The sequence below is a fragment of the Siphateles boraxobius genome, unplaced genomic scaffold (assembly GCF_051911475.1).
Source record: "Siphateles boraxobius isolate OS27281-9 unplaced genomic scaffold, OSU_SipBor_1 22, whole genome shotgun sequence".
Classification (NCBI taxonomy): Eukaryota; Metazoa; Chordata; class Actinopteri; order Cypriniformes; family Leuciscidae; genus Siphateles; species Siphateles boraxobius.
In genome coordinates this window covers 8881606-8907119 of record NW_027508833.1, presented here as the reverse complement: position 1 = coordinate 8907119, position 25514 = coordinate 8881606, and the positions used below count along the sequence as shown (strand labels likewise).

General features: G+C 36.7%; 1 protein-coding gene across 1 annotated transcript in view; it reads right to left on the bottom strand.

Moving 5' to 3' along the window:
• Positions 1–5068: 5068 nt before the first annotated feature.
• eipr1 (EARP complex and GARP complex interacting protein 1) overlaps positions 5069–25514 on the bottom strand; it is a 60190-nt gene continuing 39744 nt past the window's right edge. The window contains exons 6-10 of the mRNA XM_077238588.1: positions 20070–20206; positions 12155–12322; positions 8107–8274; positions 5845–6024; positions 5069–5420 (exon numbers count right to left, since the gene is read on the bottom strand). Coding sequence (XP_077094703.1) covers positions 5850–6024; positions 8107–8274; positions 12155–12322; positions 20070–20206 — 648 coding nt within the window. The 3' untranslated portion in view covers positions 5069–5420; positions 5845–5849. The remainder of the gene's footprint in view (positions 5421–5844; positions 6025–8106; positions 8275–12154; positions 12323–20069; positions 20207–25514) is intronic.

The window sequence follows — 25514 nt, the reverse complement described above, 5'->3', positions numbered from 1 at the left end:
GTCACTCAAAGAAGCTGTCCACATTTACTGCAGAGAAACAGCCAAAGTTGCAGATCTGGTATGAATATAAATATGCTAAATCATTTACTGCCACCAAGCTAATATTCTTAAAGGGACTATATGCAGAATTCTGAAACCCCTTGTTATTAGCGACACCACTGGCTGTTAAGTGAACCGCAGCAGCACTAGTGCACACGTGACGCACAAGAGACTGAAAATGATTCATTGACCCAATGTACTCACGGCGAAGTTCTTTTCATTCTTCGCTTAGAAGTAAAAAGAAGATGGAAATACCTTTGCAGTGATAAAGAGGATTATGTAAATATGTGCTGCAAACTTTCCTCCCAATTAAAAAAAAACACCACAAGAATGACAGCAGTTCAGAAAACATCTGATCATAGTGATGTGAATATGTTTGCAGCAGCTCTGAGATTCACTGGCATCATGATGACAGATGAGTTCATTACATTACACTGTTATGATAGTTTGATTATAAAGTATATTTGAGACTACATAGATCTGGCTATGTGAGACTATAGTTTGAATGAATCCCTTTTCATTTCATGACACACTGACATAACAGAACAGAATAGCTTGTTGTATAAGAGTTCGTTTCATGTGTCATTGAACAGAAGAGAGGCTCTCGGGAGCGTCAACGGCACATCCTTTGGATTCTCTCCGCGAAAACGACCCGACTTAAAAATCAGTCTGCAGGCTTTCATAGACAACTTAGGAATTTGGGTAAAGCCTCATTTTTTAAATTTTCATCAAAAGCTGTTCACATAATTATTGTAAATAAAAGTTTCGAAAATATGTTTCAAGTAATTTCAGCTCCACTATGGCACCAAATGAATTGCAAAAATAATTCAATTTTAATCCAAACTGTTTGTTCCAAAACACTCAAACCACTCCTTGTGGCCCTGTTAAACAGATAGTCCTGCCCCAAACTCACATGAAACTCAGATTGGAGAAGGTTATTTCCCAAAAAATCGCGCTTCACCTCCTTTTAGCCTGAAAGCACCGATGAGACACAAGACAGTGATTTCATGACACTAGTGCCTGCCTTCATTAGTCGTCTGCACTGTATTGTCCTTCACTCAATGAGACAGCCTGCGAGTGTGTGTGTGTGTGTGTGTGTGTGTGTGTTGTGCTTTTGTTCTGATGACCATTTAAACGAACAAAAATGCAATGGATTTAAAAACACTCATAACTTGTGTTGAAGTAAAGGGTATAAAACGTTCAAATAGACTATGGCAACAATTTCTATTCAAAAGTCTTTCTGATGCAAAAAATTCAGCTTTGCATCACAGAATTAAATAACATTTCTAAATATTTTAAAATAAAAAAGTTACTTTTAATTGTACTATTTCACAATATTATTGTATTTTTGATCAAATAAATTCAGCCTTTCAGAGACTTTCAAAACTCTTACCGACCCCAAACTTTTGAAGTGGTGTAGCTGTGCAACATACTAGAAAAATGCCATTTTGTGATTCTGAGCCAGAACCATTATCCAAACACAGTAGGACACATGTCAACTTGTGCAATGGATTCAAACACATTCAACGCTTGTGAAATGCAAATAATCTGAAAAAGAGACGTAAGTTAAGATTAGGCGCCGCGCAGCTACAGTTACATGAAATAATCTTCCCCATGAGGTTTCCACAAATACAGAAACATTAAGCTCAGAAACATTCCCAAAGCCATCCCAATAGCCTCCGATTACTCATTCCCAACCAGTCCTTTTCCATTGCTCCGATCGTTCCCTCTGTTTATGGGTTCTTTTCATTTGCTGTGGTTTATTCTGAATGCTAATCAGAGCTCTTGTGAAGGTAATCATCACCTGGGCTCCCCAAGGGCCGCTCTCCTTCACAAGAGACACAAATAAATTATTAAATCAAATCTAATTTCATTTAATTCATTTGCGAGCAGCTGAATCCATTTTTGGCTAGGCCCTCTGGGAACTGGAGTGACCCTGTGGTTTTCATATTGAATGTATTCAATAGATTTAACAGTATTTAAATTCGACAGATACAAATATAAACCACTGGAAACATATGTGAGATCCAAACAGACAGAAATAGCACTGGGATAATGATATCACAGAACAATAAAACACAGATGAATGGCAGTCACTGTACTGATGTGAACTGAACTGAACAGATCACAGAGTTTGCAGACTGAGCTGCAGTGTTGCTAAGAGAAAAGAGCGACTGAATACTTTTCCAGTTCATTTTGGAGAGTTGGCTGGAAGTAACGGTTTATAAATTAGTAATTATTTCGGTACCACTTTACAATAAGGTTCTTTAGTTAACATTAGTTAATGTATTAACTAACATGATCTAACAATGAGCAATACATTTGTTACAGTATTTGTTCATCTTTGTTAATGTTAGTTAATAAAAATACAGCTGTTCATTGTTTATGTTAGTTCACAGTGCATTAACTATGATAACAAATACAACCTTTGATTTTAAAAACTTAATAGTAAATGTTGTAATTTATATTAAATAAGATTAATAAATCTATTATTCTTAGTTCTTGTTAACTATGGTAGTTAATGAACCTTACTGTAAAGTGTTACCTTTTTTTCTTAAACACACCCATCGTTTCAGAATACACTCATTCATCCACTGGGGTCGTATGGATTATCGTCACGATGGCTGGATGTGCTTTTTGGTGCATTAGCATTTGGGCAACAACTCACAGGGATGGATCATTTTTCACAAAATCTTTGTTTGTATGGGGTGTATGGCGCAGTGGATAAGACACATGCCTTTGGTGTGAGAGACCCGGATTCGAATCCACTGTGAGACACCAATGTGTCCCTGAGCAAGACACTTAACCCCCAGTTGCTCCAGAGGCGTGCGACCTCTGACAATATAGCAATTGTAAGTCGCTTTGGATAAAAGCGTCAGCTAAATGAATAAATGTAAATGTATTAGTATTTTGGGTGGAATATCTCCCTTATGAGTGAATAAACTACTCATCCCATGAACCATTGCTGTATCAAATGAAAAACGATGTCAACACTAATAACTTACAGTCAATGCTTAAGTAAAAAAATCATATATTTTAATATATATTTAAATTATATATATATATATATATATAAAATATTTTGTTAATACCCTGTAAAAATGTATTTGTCACAAGATGAGGAAGATGATGAAGACGGACTGAAGATGAGGTTATCAAATATAAACAGGTTTTTAAATACAAGAATGCAGACAGGTGTAACAGTGTGAACAGGAGTATAAATGTAACATAAACACTACAATCATAAACACGAACATCAACCGACAACCAAAGATTGAACACAGAGGGACTAAATACAGAGATAACCAACTAAATGATGAGCAGGTGTGCTGGAGGATTGGTGTCCATGGAAACTGACGAGTGGCAGGAAACAAAGAGACATGTGACTGATGAAAACAAACTGAAACTCCATGAAAGTGAAACTAAAGATGAAGGAGTCCAGATAACTGTGTAAATTGTACGTTATTTAGCAAGACATAATGTCATTTTTCTGTGAGATACTGTAAAATGTATGATTGTTACATGTAAAAACTAAGAATTACCATATAATTTGCCATTACAAACATTAAAAGAATAGTCCCAGATGTCCCTGCATGTCAGTATGATTTTATTTTATTGAATTAATTTTGTTTCTTCTTAAATTTATTATCAGTAATGTTCATTAGGGTATTTTGTGTTACAATTTCTATTAATGTTTATTGCATTATCCTGATGGTTTTGTCTTTGTGTTTATGACTCTGTGCACAATCTATCTACAGTACAAGTATTGGCATTACAAGTACAAGCCATATTTTATGAATATCTCTGATTTATCATGTGGCTTTCTATTGTGCCATCTGTATAATTATGGTAGTTATGAGTGAATGCTGCTGAGCTCTTTTCTCAATTCTGCTTCCATAGTAACAGCACCTTCTCTGATTGGTGGATTTCTCTTTGGGATTATGGGTAGTGTAGTTCTTCACCCGGAATTCTGCAATTCAGAAGTGTACCTTATGCAATATCATCACTGAATGATCTCAGAACACAAAGCTGGTCTGTGTTTAAATGTTATTCACTCAGTATGTGGAAAATGAATGCGAATTTGACTTCCAGAACTTGACAGTTGTGCTCTATTAAGATTTTTGAACTTGTTTATTTCATTATCGTATGTGTTATCCTGATGGTTTTATCTTTGTGTTTATGACTATATACAGTATGAGTATTGGCCATGTTTTATGAATATCTCAGCTTTATCATGTGGCTTTCTATTGTGCAATCTGTATTTTTATGGTAGTTATAAGCAGGTTTTTTTCCACTAAATTTTTATTGGTGAATTTCTGACAACCACAGTGGTATGGAGACCAACATGACCAACATTCATAGTGGATGCTGCTGAGCTCTTATATAAATTCTGCTTCCATAGTAACAGTGCCTTCTCTGATTGGTGGATTTCTCTTTGGGATTATGGGTAATGTAGTTCTTCACCCAGAATTCTGCCATTCAGAAGTGTACCTTATGCTATATAATCACTGAATGATCTCAGAGCACACAGCTGGCCTGTGTTTAAATGTTTTTCATTCTGTATGAGGAAAATGAATGAGATTTGACTTCCAGAACTTGACAGTTGTGCTCTATTAGGATTTTTGAACTTGTAAATATGAATTTTCCAGGAGGATGAGAACGCATAAGACATATTCAAACTTTCAGGTGGGGCAGTCGTATCTCTCCATGAGCACTATCATCAGACAAGTCCACAAAAGAACAGAGGCAGCGGGGCTTGTGACAGACCCACTCAGAGCGAGAGTGTGAAAATCCCTAAACTCCAAACCCATTTAACCTCCCAGCATCCCTGCCAACAGACGGCGTTTTGTAAAGGATCCGGTGTGACATTATGCATTCAGAGACTCGTTCCCCGGCCCTGGTATTGACGGATCGGACCCGGGCTGTCCCTTGACAGCCCGAGATGTGGAGAGTCAAGCTGCAATTAAAACAGGCTGTCACTGGAGGAGCTTTAATAAACGCTCACGCCGATAAGAACGAGAGAAGGACATCAAATCTTGCTCTTTAATTAAAGCTGTTTTATGGGAAACATACAGGAGTAATTAGGCTTTCTCTGACAGCTCCACAGAGCATTGCTTTTGTTACAGCGTACATGATAAGACACATAATCATAATTAATCTTCAAGGTTCTGATTTACCACAGAAGCAAACAGTAAACGCAAAAACACCGATATCTGCATTCATATTAAATAATTCACGATATACCAGCCCAATAAATCATCAGGTGTATAGAGATCATGACACAAATATACAGCAAAGAGCAACATCTGACGTTATTTACAGTCCAGTACGAAGTCGAAGCAGGATTTCACTCATGCAGGAGCTGGGAATGTGAGTTCATTCTGGGAAAAGAAAGAGAAAAAACGTCGGTAACACTTTACAATAAGGTTCATTAGTTAACATTCATTTATGTATTAACTAACAATGAGCAAAACATATGTGTCAGTGTTTATTAATCTTTGCTAATGTTAGTTATTAAAAATACAGCTGTTCATTGCTTGATCATGTTAGTTCACAGTGCATAAACTAATGTTAACAGATACAACCTTTGATTTTAATAACATTAGTAAATGTTGAAATTAATATTAACTAAGATTAGTTAAATTGAAAATAAATGCTGTAGAAGTATTGTTCATTCTTAGTTCATGTTAACTAAGGTAATGAACTAATGTAAAGTGTTACCAAAACTCTTGCCGTTATTTCTTACACACACTCATTGTTGAATAGCATGAAAAATGTCCCTGTTTTCAAGCACCCGTCGCTCACCTGCTCTACAGTAGGATTCGGTATTTAAGGGCTCGAGGAACTCTGTTAATCACCAGCCGGCCGTCGTAACTGAGCGAGGCGAACAGCCAGGGGTCCGCAGCGGACCACTCCACCGCATACACACTGTCCTCGTGCTCCTCGTATGTGGAGATGATACTGTCCTGCAGGGGCTCTTTCCCCCTTCACACAACAAACATCAGCAGAGCAATCAATAAAAGAGCTCCTACATATTTTAACACATATTTCTCTCGGGTAAGTGAGAGACATCTTAATAATACTAGGCAAAGTCTCATACATTATATCGTTTTAAAACTATGTATGGTCATAGGTCTTTTGGGTACTCAGGGGCTCCATTGTGGAATTCGTTGCCTCTTGATATCAAAAGTATTTCTAATATGGTTGGTTTTAGTGCGAATGTTAAAAGTTGGTAATTAAATAGGTTGTTTTAGTGGTGAATTTGTATTAGTGTATTGTGTGCATGTTTAATTGTGATTGTAAACTTGGCAAATGACGAAACCTATTGTAGCTTTGTATTTATAATAGTATGCAATGCCAAGCAACCTGTCACTGTGAGTGAAGTTTGTGCTTTACATCAAGGACCGCAATGGAAACAACTTTTTAACTTTATTGTGATCCTTGACAAATGAGTTTATTTAACTTTTTTTTGTCTAATAAATCAAATCATAAACTGACACTGTTAACATTTTGCTGTACTTGTGCCGTGACACACAAACTGAATGCAATTGAAACAAACTTAACTGAATTGGAATGTAGTGAATAGCATTAAATTCTATAAAATTGAATGCTTTTAATGGATTATTTAATGGATTAAATTATTATTTATTATGTATTACTTAATTGTAATTTAACTGAATCTAACTGGACTGAAAGACACTGAGCTAGATTCAACTGAACTGACCAGAATACATTTGTTTGACCTAGATTGAAAAATACAGAGTTAGACTTAACTAACCTGACCTTACCTGATCTAAACTATATTGAACTGGGTTAAAATTAATAGAATATAATTGTACTGAACTCAATTGAAAAGCTAATGAATTTCATGGAATTTAACTGAATCAAACTGGACTGAAATATATTGAGCTAGTTGCTAGCAAGTTGAATTGACTGAATTGAACCTTAATTGTATTTAAATGGACTGACTGAACTGAAATTAACAGAAATGCATTTTGTTCAATTGAAATGAACCAAACTGGACTGAAAGATATTGAATTGACTTGAACTAAACTTGATTGAAATAAACTGAACTAAATAGAAATCAAATTAAAAGAAAAATGTATTTTTTGGAATTTATCTGAAACAAACTGGACTGAAAAATACTGTGCTTCCCTGAACTATATTGTATTGACCTGTACTGAAATTAATAGAATTGGTCTGAACTCAATTGAAAAGAACAAATGGATTTAATGGAATTTGACTAAATCAAACTGGACTGAAAATTACTGAGCAAGACTGAACTGAATTGGCCAGAACTAATCTATATTGAACTGGATTGAGATGATTAGAGTTTAATAGAATTATACCAAACTCAATCGAAAATAACAAATGTATTTTGTGTAACTAAATTGTACTGAAAATTTTTACTGAACTCAATTCAAAAGAACAAATGTATTTCCTGGAATTTAACTGAATCAAACTGGACTGAAATTGTACTGGATTGAAATCAAAAATAAAACTGTACTGAACTCATTAGAAATTAAAAACTGTATTTTGTGGAATTTAACTGAATCAAACTGGACTGAAAGACACTGAGCTAGGTTCAACTGAACTGACCTGATCTAAATTGTACTGAACTGGATTGAAATGAACAGAATTGAATAGAATTGTACTGAACTCGATTCAAAAGAATTTACTGGAATTTAACAAACTGAAAAACACTGAGTTAGATTCAACTGAACTGACCTGATCTAAACTATATGGAACTGGGTTAAAATAAATAGAATTGTATTGAACTCTATTGAAAAGCTAAATGATTTTCATGGAATTTAACTGAATCAAACTGGACTGAAATATACTGAGCTAGATTTAACTGAACTGACCACCATTGAACTGGATTGAAATCAACAGAAGTGTGCAGAACTAAACTGAAAAGAACAAATATAGTTCATTTGATTTTATTGAATTAAATTGGGCTCAAAACTACTGAACTAAACTGAATTTAATTACATAAATACAATTTAGTATAGAAAATATGAGAACGGGAAAGTTAAGGTGTAAAGAGTATGAGAAAGGGACGAGTACTTGTCCTCCTGCTGGCTCTCCTCGGTGTCGCTGAGGTCGTCGTCGTCCACCAGGTGTCCGAAGGGCTCGGAGGAGATGGACACCATGTTGGACAGGATCACTCTGCTGTCACTGCTGCCCGTGAGCAACAGCTGGTCATGAGAGTGATTATACCTCACACTCCACACCCTGAAACACCAGCACAGCACACACCAGCGTGACACACTCATCTTCAAACACGGCTACTTCTTCCTCTGCGTTTCCACCTCACACACGACACCCTATTTTAATGATCTAAGTGCATGCTCTAAAGTGCACTTAGGCCATGTCCGAATCCACTTTTGCTAGTTTAACGACGGGACAAATGATTGGCACACTCTGCGCATGGTCTAAAAGGGTTGTCCCTTTTCTCTTCATGAGTAATGGGTGTCTTTTGGGCGTAACGTGCAATAAACCAATCAGAGTCTCATCTCCCATTCCCTTTAAAAGCCAGTTGTGCTCGCGCCATGGCGCGCCATTCGCTCTTTAGATGACGGAATTTACGAGCGGAAAAACTGAACGCTTCTCTAGCGAGAAAATGCATCTGCTTGTGCACGAGGTTAAAGCTGTGTGTGTGTGTGTGTGTAAGAGGTTAAAGCGCTAGCAGACCATCTACCGGACAAAATGGATTCCCTATATCTTTATGGTCACAATGATAATCTTTTACATTGTAATCCTTTTATTTTTAATATTTGGCTAGTTTGTGTGCTGCTGCGTCCCTGTGTGTTTTATAAGCAGAGTGTGTGTGTAATAAGCAAAGTGTACATGTGTTGTGGATCTGCCAATAGGGCCACATTACTAATGCGCTCTTTAAATAAAAAAATATTGCGCCATTGACTTTAGATCAGGTTTCATTTGGTCAATGGCTCAGTCCATTTCAGTTCCTCAGAATAGCAAAGCGCCAACAATGTGCCTGAACACACAAATGCATTTGCTTTTTAAACAATGTGGTGCAGGATGTTAAAATGAAAACTGCGTTGGGCTGATACTAGCAAAAAGCACTTGCGTCGCGCCTGGCGCTGCATTGCAACGGGTGTATGATAGGGCCCACAGACTTATTTCTCTTTTTTTTCCCTCCTCCGTCTATATCAGCCTCGGGCTCAGAAGAGGATCCGAGCCTCATAGCCAGGGATTGTGGGGGAATAACTCAGCTGTCAGCAGGAAAAATCTGGCTCAGTCAAGACTTCTCCCTAACTAATCTGTCTCCGATCCCAAAATATTCCCTAATACCTCCCAGCCCGAGGCTTAGCAGAACCCCTGTCGCGGCACACACAGGAAATGAGAAACATGTGCGGGACGTTGTTGTTGTCGATCTTACCTATCTAAATAGGATCAAAACATCTCTGATTGATTCCATGCCTCTATCTTTAAGAGATAGCATCCTGTGGCTGACATGCTATCATGCCTTGATGTGTGTGTGTGTGTGTGTGTGTGTGTGTGGAAAGTGATACGTTTGATTCTGAGGCAATTATATCCAGTGAGTCACACCTATGAGCAGATACTCTCGCACAATCACACACACACTGAAATAGATCCGCAGTGAGCTACGCTAACACACCCTTGAGCACTATAACACACAACTACAGCATCAGCAAGATGTAAGAGCTTAGATATACACACACTAATTAAAAGACTGTCTTTTACATTTAAGATAACCATGTTGAAACCTGATAAAATAGCACAGGATGGCAGGCTTTGACTGTGGCCGAGATGTGAAAGATCGTACTAACACAAGCCTCAAACCAGATGAAAAAGATGATTGTCTTTGACGTAACTAAAATACAGTTATAAACGTGGCTGCAAAGGTAAGTCACATAAGATAAATCAGCTAATTAATAGAGATCTCACACAAAGACCTTGACATGTGAGTTTTAAAAGCAGCCTGAGGCATTTCAACAAATAAATCTGAACAATCTCATTTGTTGACAGATTTGATTCTGTTTAGTGTATAACACAAAATACATTTTATAGATGTGCATTTTATATATATATGTATAAATATATACAGTATATACACTCACCTAAAGGATTATTAGGAACACCATACTAATGCTGTGTTTGACCCCCTTTCGCCTTCAGAACTGCCTTAATTCTACGTGGCATTGATTCAACAAGGTGCTGAAAGCATTCTTTAGAAATGTTGGCCCATATTGATAGGATAGCATCTTGCAGTTGATGGAGATTTGTGGGATGCACATCAAGGGCACGAAGCTCCCGTTCCACCACATTCCAAAGATGCTCTATTGGGTTGAGGTCTGGTGACTGTGGGGGCCATTTTAGTACAGTGAACTCATTGTCATGTTCAAGAAACCAATTTGAAATGATTCGAGCTTTGTGACATGGTGCATTATCCTGCTGGAAGTAGCCATCAGAGTATGGGTACATGGTGGCCATAAAGGGATGGACATGGTCAGAAACAATGCTCAGGTGGGCCGTGGCTTTTAATCGATGCCCAATTGGCACTAAGGGTGTGCCAAGAAAACATCCCCCACACCATTACACCATCACCACCAGCCTGCACAGTGGTAACAAGGCATGATGGATCCATGTTCATATTCTGTTTACGCCAAATTCTGACTCTACCATCTGAATGTCTCAACAGAAATTGATACTCGTCAGACCAGGCAACATTTTTCCAGTCTTCAACTGTCCAATTTTGGTGAGCTCTTGCAAATTGGAGCCTCTTTTTCCTATTTGTAGTGGAGATGAGTGGTACCCGGTGGGGTCTTCTGCTGTTGTAGCCCATCCGCCTCAAGGTTGTGAGTGTTGTGGCTTCACAGATGCTTTGCTGCATACCTCGGTTGTAACGAGTGGTTATTTCAGTCAAAGTTGGTCTTCTATCAGCTTGAATCAGTCGGCCCATTGTTCTCTGACCTCTAGCAATAACACTGCCATTTTCGCCCACAGGACTGCCGCATACTGGATGTTTTTCCCTTTTCACACCATTCTTTGTAAACCCTAGAAATGGTTCTGCGTGAAAATCCCACTAACTGAGCAGATTGTGAAATACTCAGACCAGCCCGTCTGGCACCAACAACCATGCCACGCTCAAAATTGCTTAAATCAGCTTTCTTTCCCATTCTGACATTCAGTTTGGAGTTCAGGAGATTGTCTTGACCAGGACCACACCCCTAAAGGCATTGAAGCAACTGCCATGTGATTGGTTGATTAGATAATTGCATTAATGAGAAATTGACCAGGTGTTCCTAATAATACTTTAGGAGAGTGTATATATATATATATATATATATATATATATATATATATAGTTTTATCAAATAAATACACTACCATTCAAAAGTTTGAGATGGGTAAGATTTCTTTTTTTCCTGTAATAATTTATGTCTGAATTTCAGCATCATTACTCCAGTCTTTAGTGTCACATGATCTTTCAGAAATCATTCTAATATGATGATTTAGTGCTGCTTATTTATTTTATTTATTTGGTTACCATAATATTTTTGTGGCAACCATGATTCTTTGATCAATAGAAAGTTGAAAAAAAACTGCATTTATTTGAAATAGAAACCTTTTGTAATATTATAAATGTCTTTACTGTCAATTTTGATCAGTTTAATGCATCCTTGCAAAATAAAACAGTAAGTCACAAAAAAAAGTAAGTCTGTTTTATATATAGAACAAAAAAATGTTGCTTCCAGAAATCATTCTAATATGCTGATTTGGTGCTCAAGAAACAAAATTATTAAGGAGCAAAAACTGTTTTCAACATTTAATAAGAAGTTCTTTTGAATTTACTATTTGTTAAAGAACCCCCCCCCCAAAAAAAAGTGGCACGGTTTCCAAAAATCGGCACTAAATCATCATTTTAGAATGATTTCTGAAGGATGTGACACTGAAGACTGGACTAATGATGCTGAAAATTCAGCTTCGATCACAGGAATAAACTACATTTTAATATTATAATATTAATTCTTAATTAATCTTAATTATTCCAAACTTCTGACTGGTATTAAGTGTACATTTTCAGACTTGCTGCTGCAGTGTTGTAGTGTGTTTGAGTGAGTCTAACCAGTGCGAGTGCTCCTCCAGACTCTTGACGGGCTCGTTGATGTGACGCACGTCCCAGAACTTGACTTTACAGTCGTCTCCACAGCTGGACAGGTAATACTGCTTGTTCGGGTTGAAGTCCAAGTCACGCACCAGCTGCCCGTGAGCGTTCTCAATGCAGTAGATCTGACTGTGAACCACACAAACAACAGATCGCACCCTCAGACCAACGTAAGCTGAGGCAGAGACTGAGACTGAGTGATGGAGAGAAGAGAACGGGAACAAAAGACAGAGCGGGAAAACGAGAGATAAGGATGGAGCGTCTGGGTCTGAAGGTCACACCTCCATCACGCGTCGTATAAAGTGTGACAAGCCATAAAGCACAGGCTGCTCGCGTCCTTTCCCAAGGTGAAGACTTCCTAAGCTGTGTGTGTGTGTGTGTGGTTTAGGCGACCTCAGGCTCATCTGTATGGACTAAACACAGTTCAGACGTATTACTACACCATCACGTCTGGATTGTTCTACTCCCATTAGCCGGCTATCTTGCCACACACTCATTAGACAATTAACATGCTAATTAAAAATCTCATTAAAACAGGAAGTGAAATATTTGACATGAGAGAGTACATTGAGCTTCAATTAAGTCTCCATTAATGTCGAGTCTGACACAGCCGCTGGAGAACGATATTAACATTGAGAGTTCTGTTTTATAGATTGGGAATATTAAATCGATAGCAGACAATGTTAATATTTCATCTAGGGATGCAACTAACAACTATTTGATTAATCTGACTATTATTTCTTTCATAGGTTATAGATAATCTTCAGTGGTCAGATTTTAAAAAATATATTTCCTTATCAATCAATCAATAATTTCCTTATTTTATGAAAAATATGTTGTTACTATAACTTTTTCAGCCTTTTCTAGGGTTGCAACTAACTATTTTGGGAATTGATTAATCGGACAATCAAATAATCTGACTATTTATTTGTTAATCTATTAATCTGACTACAAATAAACTATTTCCTTTTTTTATGAGAGAAACATGTTATTCTACACCTTAGAAATATATAGTTTTTAGTTTTATGTAGGTTGTTTTATGTATTTTCAATCAAATATTGTAATTTTACTGCTCAACAACCAACTTGAATCAACATTCCTGCTCATTTTCTGTTATCAGCAAAATTTAAAATAGTATAGTGTATGACTCATAATTTTTCTCCCATATTTTTGTATATGAGTAGTATGCTATTCAGTAATAGCAAAACTCATTATGATATTACAAATTAATCGCCTCAATATGGCCTCATGAAACTGTTTGTTACCCTCAATGATGCATTTATTATAAAAGTTTCAGACAACTTAATTTAAAGAAAAAAAATCTGCTTGTTCTGTGGCCTTTTTTTAAGGAGATTTTTTTCCAATGGAAATTAGTTTATTTTTATTACTAGTGAAGGTTCACTATGCAATAGTACACAGACCCAACTGATTAGTCATGCGGTTAAGTGTTGACTATCATTATTGATCAGTTGTTGTAGCTTTAATTCTATCCTCTTATTGCCATACTGTATGTAGAGGCATTTTTCATCAACGCCTCGGTCTGTTCACTCTGTCCAATGCATTTTGCACACAAAACTGCAAAGTACTAGTGAACATTACAGGTTCAGATTATCAAACTGTAAAATAAGTTTCCAGAATTGAGGTTCACAGGTTTGGATCAATCAACCAGGAACAAAGATCGTTTTGTGCTTAAAAGATGACTTGACAACTGACAATCAAGCTCATTTTTTATGAAAACTTGTTTCCACCACAAAATAATAAAATCACAAGGAGGGTTTTTTTCTCAAAATTGTACGATTATATCTCACATTTCAGACCTTCTACCTCAGAATTTTGCGCGTGGATGTGGTCCGGTCAGATGTCTAAAATAACAAAAAAACAATTGCGAGATGCAAACTCAGAATCCCAAATTTATAACCTGCAATTCTGAGGTATAAACTCGGAACTCTGATGAGAAAAAAACTCAGACTTATGACATATAAACTCACTATAAACTCACTTCACTATAGTGTAAAAAGAATCTCAGAATTGTGAGATAAAAATTAGCAATTATCTTTTTTATATTTTTATATAAAACCTTTCATACACTTCAGACATAACTTGGAGACTCACTAATTACACAAGACTTTCGGTCTACAATTATATTGGGACAGTGTTTAGATACAATTTGTGTTAATAAGTCAAAATTTACAGAAAGATGTAAGTGTTTTTACCTCCATTGACGATTATAAAAGCATGGCATTTAAAATGAAATGATCAGTTGATTCAAGTAAAAACTAATTTTCTTTTGGATAAGTGTGACATAATGATCAAAGGAATCCTTCAGAATAATACAAAATGTGTTAATAATTAAATATTTTCCGCCGATGCGATAGCCGATTATACAGAATGATATCTGCCGATACACATAATTTGCTGTTTTATTGATGTCTTTCCGCAGTTGAAACACTGATCGAGTGATTACATGAGAATATGACACATTTCAGTAAGTTGTACTGTTTCTTTCAACTTACCTTCTAATGTTCATTTATGTTTATTTTGTGCTGTAACAACTTGTATTAAATTGGAAGAGATGACTTACATTTAAGAGCGTCAAAACGCCATTTATTGTTTGACTTTCCTGATAAAATGGAGATCATTTGAAAGCTGAGACTTTGTTTCTTATGAGAAGTAACAGAGCACAAAGCTCTTCGTGATTATTGGACGGGAGACGGTACAAATGATGATTGATGAAGGGAAAAGCCCTGGCTTAAACTACAGGTGATAGGCTCAAATACACCCTGCTTTAACATAACATTATTAATGTTGTTCCAAACCAGAATTAGTTTCTGTCTTCTGCTGAACACAAAAGAAGATATTTTAAAGAATGTTGGACAGTAGCCATTAACTTCCATAATATTTTTTTCCCCTACTATGTAAGTCAACGGCTACCGTCAACTGTTTATCAACATTCTTCTCCACAAAAGAAAGAAACTAGAGTAAGAGTAAGTGATTTTTTGGGTGAACTATCCTTTTTTTAATTTGCCGATACATCCCTATTGGTAATTTGTCCTGTGACAGGGTTTATAAAATATACCTGCAGTATAATGAAATCATTTAACACAAGGACTTAAATGTCCCCTAAACATTAGCTAGAAACTAACCAAACTGCAGTTTTACAGATTGCTCAGATAAACGCACCAGACTTTACGCCGATAGTCGTATTTTCATGATTCCTGTCTTGTGTTCCCCTCGTCTTGTGTGTGCTTATGTTATTTCCTGTTCTGTGCCATGTTTTTTAGTCCTTTGTAGTTTTTTTAGGCCAATTGAGAACCGCTCATACCTTTCCCTCGTCCATAGACACTCCTTCAGGACTGATGATGTAACCGAGGAAGGAAATTGAGGATTGATGGAACTCACACTTTTTTCCGTTTGGCATACAGTTGGTGGTTGATGAGGCGCTGCAAGACTTGCCTGGGAACAATAAGGAACTAATCAACAAGAAAAACTACAAAGGACTACAAAACATGGCACAGAACAGGAAATAACATAAGTCCACACAAGACGAGGGGAACACAAGACAGGAATCATGACACATATCTGTTTTTCGGCCTTCTCAAAGCGAGGAGACGTTAAAGAGGAGACCTCTAGCAGACGGAGGGGGTGTGAACTTCATCCTGTTTAAGGAGCGGGGAAGCGTCCCGAGACACAGCCAGCACTGAAATGGAGTGAGAAATGAGGTTAGCAGCACTGCTCCTGAGTCCTTCATGCTTGTAAATGTGAAATTGGGATCCGGTGAGCACACGGCACATGCCACACCAAATCGGAGAGAGATTAGTAAGCCTGCGGACACGGTGCGGGTCAATTCGCGCCCCCTTCCCAACGTCCTTTTGCTGGTCACAGAAGTCATTACGAAGCCCCTGATCCACACGGCACGGCTGATAAATGGACTTGCCTGAGCGGATCGGGTTGCGTTTCCCAAATGCTCACCAAGTCGGACCGTTGTTTCCATGGCAACATCACGGAGAACTAAGACATGCCGAATGGAAGGCCTGTTTCTGCCTCGGTCCACGAGGAAGACAGTTTAAAAGCATGCGGATTTCAAGCAGCTCTTAAACACTCTGAAGGAAATTGCTCTTTCTAAAGGCTATGGGTTATTAGACGGACAGCAGGGAAGTTAAAAGGTCAGGAGATAGTGTGTGGATGTATGCAGCCTGACAGCGGAAAAACATTGACTCACACACCTGCTACACACCTTATTTTTCAATGCGGAAGTGAAATGATTTCTGTGAATGTGTGAGAATTCAATAGATATAATGAGAAGAATAGTGCATTAAAAGGATAAAACTGTTTGCGCTACAAACCAATGTTAATTTGTTAATGTTAATGTGCACATGGTCTGGAAAAGTAATGATAGAACCAATTAGCCTATCAATAATCAAACTCTAAATATTAGCGTTTTATCTCACTGTCATCAAAACAATTATCTTCTGTTCACCAGTGTCACATGATCCTTCAGAAATAATTCTAATATGCTGATTTGCTCAATTACTATAATTCTTCGAATAGAAAGTTTATAAATAACAATTTATTTGAAATATAATATTTTGTAATATAATACATGTCTTTACTGTCACTTTTGATCAATTTAATGTGTCCTTACTGAATACAAGTAGTATTACATTTACATTTACATTTACATTTATTCATTTAGCTGACGCTTTTATCCAAATCGACTTACAATTGCTATATTGTCAGAGGTCGCACGCCTCTGGAGCAACTAGGGGTTAAGTGTCTTGCTCAGGGACACATTGGTGTCTCACAGTGGATTCGAATCCGGGTCTCTCACACCAAAGGCATGTGTCTTATCCACTGCGCCATCACCACCCCCACAATTTTATTTTAATATTATTTTATATTTTTATAAAATATTAATTTATTTTAATCTTACCTACCCTAAACTTTTGAATGTATCAGTTTCCACAACAACTACAAAAAATAAATTTTGAGCATTGATAATAATCAGAAATGTTTCTTGATCAGCAAATCATCATATAAGCATGATTTCTGAAGGATCATGTCACACTGAAGACTGGAGTAATGATGCGGAAAATTCAGCTTTTGATCACAGGTATAAATTACATTTTACAATACATTCACATACAAAACAGTTATTTTAAATTATTATAATATTTCACAATATTACTGTTTTTACTGCATTTTTGAGAAAATAAATGCAGTCTTGGTGAGCAGAAGAGATTTTTTTCAAAAACAAGTTTTGAACGGTAGTATAAGTGGTAATTCATATGTTATGGTGCTCCGAGGTACTTTTAAACCCATGTTATAATCATGGTCAATGTAAAAAAATGAAAAGAAAAAAAAAACATTATGGTCATAGAATTTCAATGGTAAATTGTGGGATTCATCTAAAGAGATTGCAGCTGGATTATTTAGAAATAATGTGGTTCACTGAATGCTTTGAACGTCAGGCTGAACATGTTTCTCAACACTAATAATGCATTGTCCAACATCACACTTTGAAGCAATGTTACTTAATTTGACAAAGTGATCTGTTCCTCAATGTTCGTAGCTCAGATTGTCACGATCCAGCGAGTGTGAGCGGGAAGCCAGAATATGTGTGCCGAGTGAAATGAATGTTCATGCGATCTCTGCTGGAGGAATAGTAATCACAGCGCTATTGATCCCTGGATAACAGTCTGACCTGATGAGGTGAGATGAGAGAGAGAAGCAGCAAAAAAGAGAAATGAAGACCAGAAGATGCACAGAACAGAGCTTGTGAGACGAGTGGAAGACTGAGGATGAGGAGTGAAGAGATGAATCCCTAATGTACTCACACTACTGGTAAAAACATGTTTTTAACACATTAGAATAAGTCTCTTATGCTCACCAATATGTTAAATAAAAACAGCATATTTAAAGTAGAATGTCTTTTTTTGTCACTTTTGATCAATTCTAAGGATCCTTGCTCAATAAAGTATTCTTAAAAAAAAAAACATTTTATTGACCCCAAAAGTTTAAACTGTACTGTAAAGGCCATATAATGTACTGTATATGGTAATAATGTATCATAGTACCATGGTACCACCACACAATTTTTTTTATAAGGAGAAACAAAATATATTTTAGTCTTTTAAACTTTCGAACGGGGAAACTTTAAAGGATTTGAAATTAGCATGTTATGAGCCTTCTGTGGTTTAAAGTCACCATGAAATCAAAATTGACAGTTTTTTAAATGGAATATTGCAGTATATATTATAAATCTGCACACATCATTATTGTTTTAAATTCATCTTCCTGGTAATCTTGAATCAGAATATCTTCCCCTCCCTCTTGCAGCTTCTCTTCTCTTCTCTGATGACGGCAATAACGTGTCACTCACATGAGATCAGCCAATAGGTGGTGATGGCGCAGTGGATAAGACGCATGCCTTTGGTGTGAGAGACCCGGGTTCGAATCCACTGTGAGACACCAATGTGTCCCTGAGCAAGACACTTAATCCCTAGTTGCTACAGAGGCGTGCGACCTCTGACATATAGCAATTGTAAGTTGCTTTGGATAAAAGCGTCAGCTAAATGAATAAATGTAAATGTAAATTTAATAGCAAACCACAACCATCCAATCAATTCCCCACAGACACAATCAAGCCCCGCCCACATTTGTACTTGTTCCAGAAGCGTTTTACTCAGATATACGACACAATATGGAAGAAAAGATGGTAGCAACTTCTGTTTCATGCTGGGCAATTGAAATGAGATCTAAAAGCTATAGTATAGCGTATATGATTGATTGGATGTTCTATGTCATTGCAAAAGACAGCCTTCCATTAGCAAGTAACCAGACAGTACACAGATCCACTTGACTTGCATTGTAGAAAAAAAAGAGAAATACTATGGAAGTCAATGACTAACGTCAACTTTCTGGTTACCACAATTCTTCAAAATATTTTCTTTAATGTTAAGCAGAAGAAAGAAACTCATACAGGTTTGGAATAACTAGGGTGAGTAGGTGATAAGAAAGTTTTCATTTTAGGGTGAACAAACCCTTTAATCTACATATTCAAATAAAATCATGCACACAACCGATCTCAGCTGTTGTTAACAAAAACAAATTGTGCAGTTGGAATATTTGGTCTGATGATTGGGATTTTGAAACAAACAAAGCCAGAGTTTATACAGTAGATGTTTGAGATATTACCCCAAAAAAGTAGCAATGCACAGTTTATCCAAATTAAGCTTGGTTTATACTCGCCGCGTCCGCTAGAGCGCGAATGTGCACGCGGCAAAAATGGCGTCATCGTGGCGGTGTGCACAGGGTTTTTTGTAACTTTCTGTGCGGCTCAGCATCCGCAGATGCACGACTTCGAGCCGAATCTGCCCGAGCATGTACGTCTCACTGCATCGGCACCCAGTTTGTGCGTCTAAAATAGTTGCTTATTTACAAAATGAGCCTACAATAGCAGACATAATCCCTTTTAATAAAAATAAATAATGTTTTATAAAAATGTTCACAAATCTAAATGAAAATGTTTAGTGAAATTAGAAAATATGTAAGATCTCGTTAATTTAGTTGTATAGGCTACGTTTCTCATCTATTTATTTTGTTCTAATGTCACAAGTAATAATCTCAAGGTATACTGCTTTACACGATTCTTTTGTAGTGTGGTTTTGGTGAAGTGTACTAAAATAAACATCCACGAGTGTACCTTACTTCGTACCGATGATTCCCGATGGTTTAGAGGATAATTACTCTGAGTCGCCCCCCTGTCGTTTCACAGAATAGTACAACGGCGAGCGCTTTCAAGTATAAATGCCTCGTCCGTTTGGGGAGACTCGCGCTGGGAAAGCATAAACCAGGCTTAACGCTCGTCTTGTCTCACCTCATGCTCCGCAGGTCCCAGCCCCGGATGGCAGTGTCATTGGCTGTGGCCAGCTGGGTGCTGTTGTGATGTGGGCTCCACTTGCCTGCGGTGAACTTCAGCTGCCCTTTTCCCTCCAGGGTGGCGCTGCTCGAGATCTGTGGGAGGAGAATCGATCCATCTCAATACATCTCAATCAATGGCTGCATATTCACCAGCAATCTAGTGCACTGTTTATACTGGGAGTTCAATGCAAAGGGTGCCCTCGGCCTGGGAAGACCTTGTTGTTTTCTGGATCGTTCAGAATGAAGAACCTTCAGAGAAAATGAAAACATCTGCAACTCATGACAGTCCATTGTTGTTTTTGATGAAGGTGTTTGACTATATCAGAGAATGCAAACTTGATGTTCTTGTTTGTTTCTGATTTATTTATTGTGTTAATATAACTGAGTGCAAAAGCTCGCGTTTCAGTTTCAGTGCCATTGGCTCTGAAAGTGTTATCCATCTTTCTCATTGGCATTTTTAAAAAAGCCTTTAGTTTGAAAAAAAAAAAAAAATGAAAATCAGACAAAAAGACATAGGTACAAGACAATGAGGGAAAAAGTGATAAAGTGTTCGTGTAGCACTGTAGTTTGCCATTCTCTGATTGGCGGAGTTTTCTTTACAAAATGATTGGTAATGTAGTTTTCACCAGGAATTCCACTGTCTAAAAAATAAGTTGAAATAATGCAAACTGATGGCTTTAACAAAAGCATTTACCATCAATTAACAAACTTGTTGCTCACTTTAAAGATCTGTTTATCAATGCTCCTATATGGAGCAAATGCAACTCAGGCCCATTTGATAAAATGTGCGTGTGGCGATATTTCTAAAAAATTATATTTTAGATTGTCTTTTTTTTTAGCCTTTCATGACAAAGTGAAAGTGAAATGTCCAGTGAGTGGTATTAAAGGCGTGTTCAGTTTTGTTTTGAAGGTGAATCTGGCAACATTTTATAATGTTGGTCATTGTGTGTATTGTGGCAGTTCGAGAACGAAATGTCCAGTGAGTGACGCTAAAGGGTTTAAAGCTGTATCGCGTTTGAAAATAATGTACCACCTACTGATGAGCTCTTTTAACGTGATTCGTGTTTCACAGGACTTGTACCCGGTAGAGGTAAGTTTTAAGATGAGAGCTAAGATAAAACCAGAATATACTTGACGCAAATATCTGAAATGTCAATGGAAAACACTGACAACTCTAAATTAATCAAATCTGGTCCTTTATCAAATAAATAATCACAGAGCATTGATTGATTGTCTTGTTACTTGTGCTCAGATGTGAATGCTGTAAAAGAAGCAGATTTTCCCGCTCTTTTAACCTCTAACGCTAATTTTTCAGGATTTGTCGCTCAATTGACCACAGAGAAAACACTCAATATTACAGCACAAGCAGCAGCCTGAGCTACTGAACAATAACACAACAACTGAACAATTTATCCACTTTTTGTTCATCTGGCAACCTCGACAGCATTTTAAACACACTCAATGTGAAAAATAATAAAGAAAAAAATCTTAAGTCAAAAGGAAAATATAATTGTTTTTCTTATTTTGTTTGCAGATATTTTTTTCTTGTTTTAGGCAAAAATATTACACATTTTTCAGAAAAAAAGTTTTGTGGCCAGATTACCTAGACAGGGCAAATTAGCGTTCGAGTTCAATCCCATAAAAGCACTGATGGGAGTGGAAAATTCTGCGACTGATATACTGACAATGCACACATTAAAGAACACAAACGCGGATCATTTCCATAATGACCAACGCAATCTATCAAGAGTGGCAAATCTTCACGTAAGGTCACAAACAAGCAGAGCTGATTATAATCAGGTGACTTTACTAACAACACAAGCACAATATGGGTTAAAAAGACATGCTTTTTGGCCAATAAATAATTCAGCATACCATAAACTGACTACTGCAAACGTCCCATAAATTTCTGAAAGATAAACTCCTACAAATGCATATCCAATGAGGTCAGCCGCAAAAATAACCCTGTCCACGACTTTTCAGTGCTAATTTTTCACTGCATGTCTTGAAGGGATAGTTCACCAAAAATGAAAATGAAAATTCTGTCATTAATTACTCACCCTTATGTCGTTACAAACCCGCAAGACTTTCGTTCATTTTCGGAACATAAATCAAGACCCTTTTGATGAAATCTGAGAGCTTTCTGTACCTCCACTGACAGCTATGCAACTACCACTTTGACTCTTCAAAAAGTGCATAAAGATTTGTGAATTTGGCGGTTAAGTCCAACATTGTCTGGAGAGACACAGTCGCTTTATATGATGAACAGGTTGAATTGTCTTTTATTTACATATAAACATTGATCAGCGAACATCAACAGAAACTTAACCAAACATGCTTGACGTGCAAGAACAAACCTCTTGCTGAAGCTTGAACGTGATGCGTAACACGAGAATGAACATCATTGGTTCTCGCACGTCAAGCGAACATGCTTGAGCTTCTGTTTACCACAACTGATGTGTCAATGAATGTTTAACCTAAATTCAATCAGTTAATCATATAAAGCGACTGTGTCTCTTCAGAAAATATGGACTAAACCGCTCAATTCATATGGATTATTTTTACCATCTCTTTATGAACTTTTTGGAGAGTCAAAGCGGTAGTTGCGTAGCTGTCAATGGAGGGACAGAAAGCTCTCAGATTTCATCACAAAGATCTTCATTTGCGTTTAAAGGATGAACAAATGTATTGTGGGTTTGGAGCGGTGAGTAAAGTAAAATTTTTATTTTTGTGTGAACTATCCCTTTAAGTAAATCCTGACAGTAGTTTACAGCAAAGATGGCAATTTACTGTTAGTACATCGGGCCCTTAATATCTCGTCATTTTGCTTCTCAAGAAAATGTATCTTGATTTAGATACTTAGAATGATTAGATATTTGTACTGGAAAACAAGACAAAAATACTGAGTAAAAGCCTGTTTGCACCCAGGACAAAAACGATAAAGATAAAGACAAAGACATTTTTTATAAATATAAAAGAAAAGCAGTCCACACCAGAACTACAACGATAAAGTCACTGAGGAACAATATTGATGGAAAGATACTTGATACTTTCAGAAAGATTTTTTTTTCTCTGATGAACGATAGAAACATTGACAGCCAATTAGAATAATTTTAATCATTTGTTACTCATTGTCATGGATCACAAGACGTTACAGGCCATAAAAATATAATACTTTCAGTAAAGATTTTCTTATATAGCTAAAAAAGCTAAAAATCATGATTTCTTGTTGTCCGAATTAGTCAGTTTATTTTTTTCCATCATGTATTATTGTGTAATCGAAATATTTTATTTAACTTTTCTTTTGGTAATATTTCATTTATTTTATTTATAAAATCCCGAAATAAAATAAATAAAAGGTCCTAATTCTACAACATTAAATTGTTTAAAAATAACTTTTATCTTATAAAATTGTGTCCATAAATCTCACGTCAATTCTGTTACCGTACCATAAACCTTTGCCTTTAAATTTTGTGGAATTATCTCCCATAAATATGTAAGATACAGGAAATGATGTCACTTTACCTCACTGATAAGAGAATTTATCACTGATCATCTCACAGTGGGTTGTTTAAAAGTCTTTTAATCGTGATTTCATTAGTGCCATGTGCTCTTAGCATTTATGCTAGCAAGTGGAGTTTTTGACTTTAAAGTTAAAAATTGTCAATTCTGTTACCGTTAAACTCTGTTTCTCTGTTACCATTGCCTAATGTGTCTGTAACAGAGTTGACAAACAATACTGTAAAAAAAAATAAAAAAAATTCTGTTAAAAGTAAAGAAAGGAAATTTGTGGGTTTGGCATGCACTGAATAATTCAAATTGAAAATGTTTCAATAAGATCCTGGAAAGAATTTCTGTTAGTGAACAGTTTTTTTTTTCCTGAACTTTTTGAAATGCAAAACGTATCTCCAATAATAGAATCACTCGTTTAAAGTGACAGACGACAAAACTGCAGTGCTTATAATAAACAGAACGATATAGTCCACTGGTTGTGCACACTAATAAAGTAATCTTTACAGTTATAGTTCTTGGTATGAAAAGGGCCTTAAGAAAATCATTCTTTGCACTGAAGAAAAAAATAGACGCACTGGTTGATCTCATATTTTGTAATATCTGTTATGTTTTATTTTTGTACCATTGATTATTAGCCGATTTGTTTGAGAAGGCTTTTTTCCTTTGGAGAAAACACGTAGACGTGAGCTTGGTGGCCGCTTCTCACTTTTATTCAGCGAACAGCACTAGCAGACGCAGCGTGGCGATAAACACATCAACCTGAGCTTTTCTGAAGAACTGAGGGATGAGCGGATGGGGGAGGTTGACGAGTGTGTGTGTGTGTGTGTTGTGAGGATGGGGGCGGCATAAGGGAAGATTTGCATGTGGCAGATTAGCATTCTTCACGACACCGCTGGAATCTAGCTGTGCCGAGAGCTTTCCAAACATCTCTTTCTCTCTTTCTGCCTCCCCCTCTTTTCCCTCTCTCTGGTTTTTAATGGGCACGCTGCACTCAGCAGGCCTTGCCACTCGATAACCTCCCCTCGCTTTGCATGCAAAGCTGACATTAGCGGGACCTCATGGAGCGGCTCAGTGTGATGTCAACGACGGGCCTTTTCTCCAGCCTCCATTGGGAGCGAGAGTGTTTTCGCACGTGACGGCTCGTCAAATGTCGAGTCAAGGTTATGTTCGCAAAGGCCTGTGACATTGCAGTCCATTAATTAGTAAAGACTGCAGATGATTATTAATGAACATGACGTGCAAAGCCTTTTCTTACTCAGTGAACCTCCTTCAGTTTAGACTATCAGGATTTTAGAGCTTATGATTTCCAATCAGCTGCGAAAACACAAACAGAATTGTGGAATCCATTCATAAAATGGAATGTACTGTAGAATGAAGAATGTCATGGAATTTGGCGCAATTTGGATGAATAAATCAAAAGCAGAGTACACTTAATCAAATCATGATATGGACAAGTGTGTGTGAATATTAAACCACAAAAAACTATTGCTATTGAAATATGAAAGTTCGGTTTAACTTGATGAGAGAAATATATTACTACTGAACAGTAGAATGCACTTCTCAAAAATATAACAGTAAAACTGTTTATTAAAACATTATTTTTAAGGAACATCACACAATTTTTCAACCATGTTTTAATGGAAAGAGTAAACCTCTGTTGTGCAGCACTTTGTTTGCCCAAAACATTCAACAAATTATTCAAGTTTCATTTGATTACATTTTAAAAGATGAATTAAAACATGTTATGCATTCATTTGATTACCAATGGTTTTGCTATTGAATCATAAAGCACAGAACTTCAGATTTTTTAAAAATTATATTTTAACTATTATTGTAAAAATTTGAAGTATTTAACAGTTAAAGATGTATAAATTAATTCGATTAGATA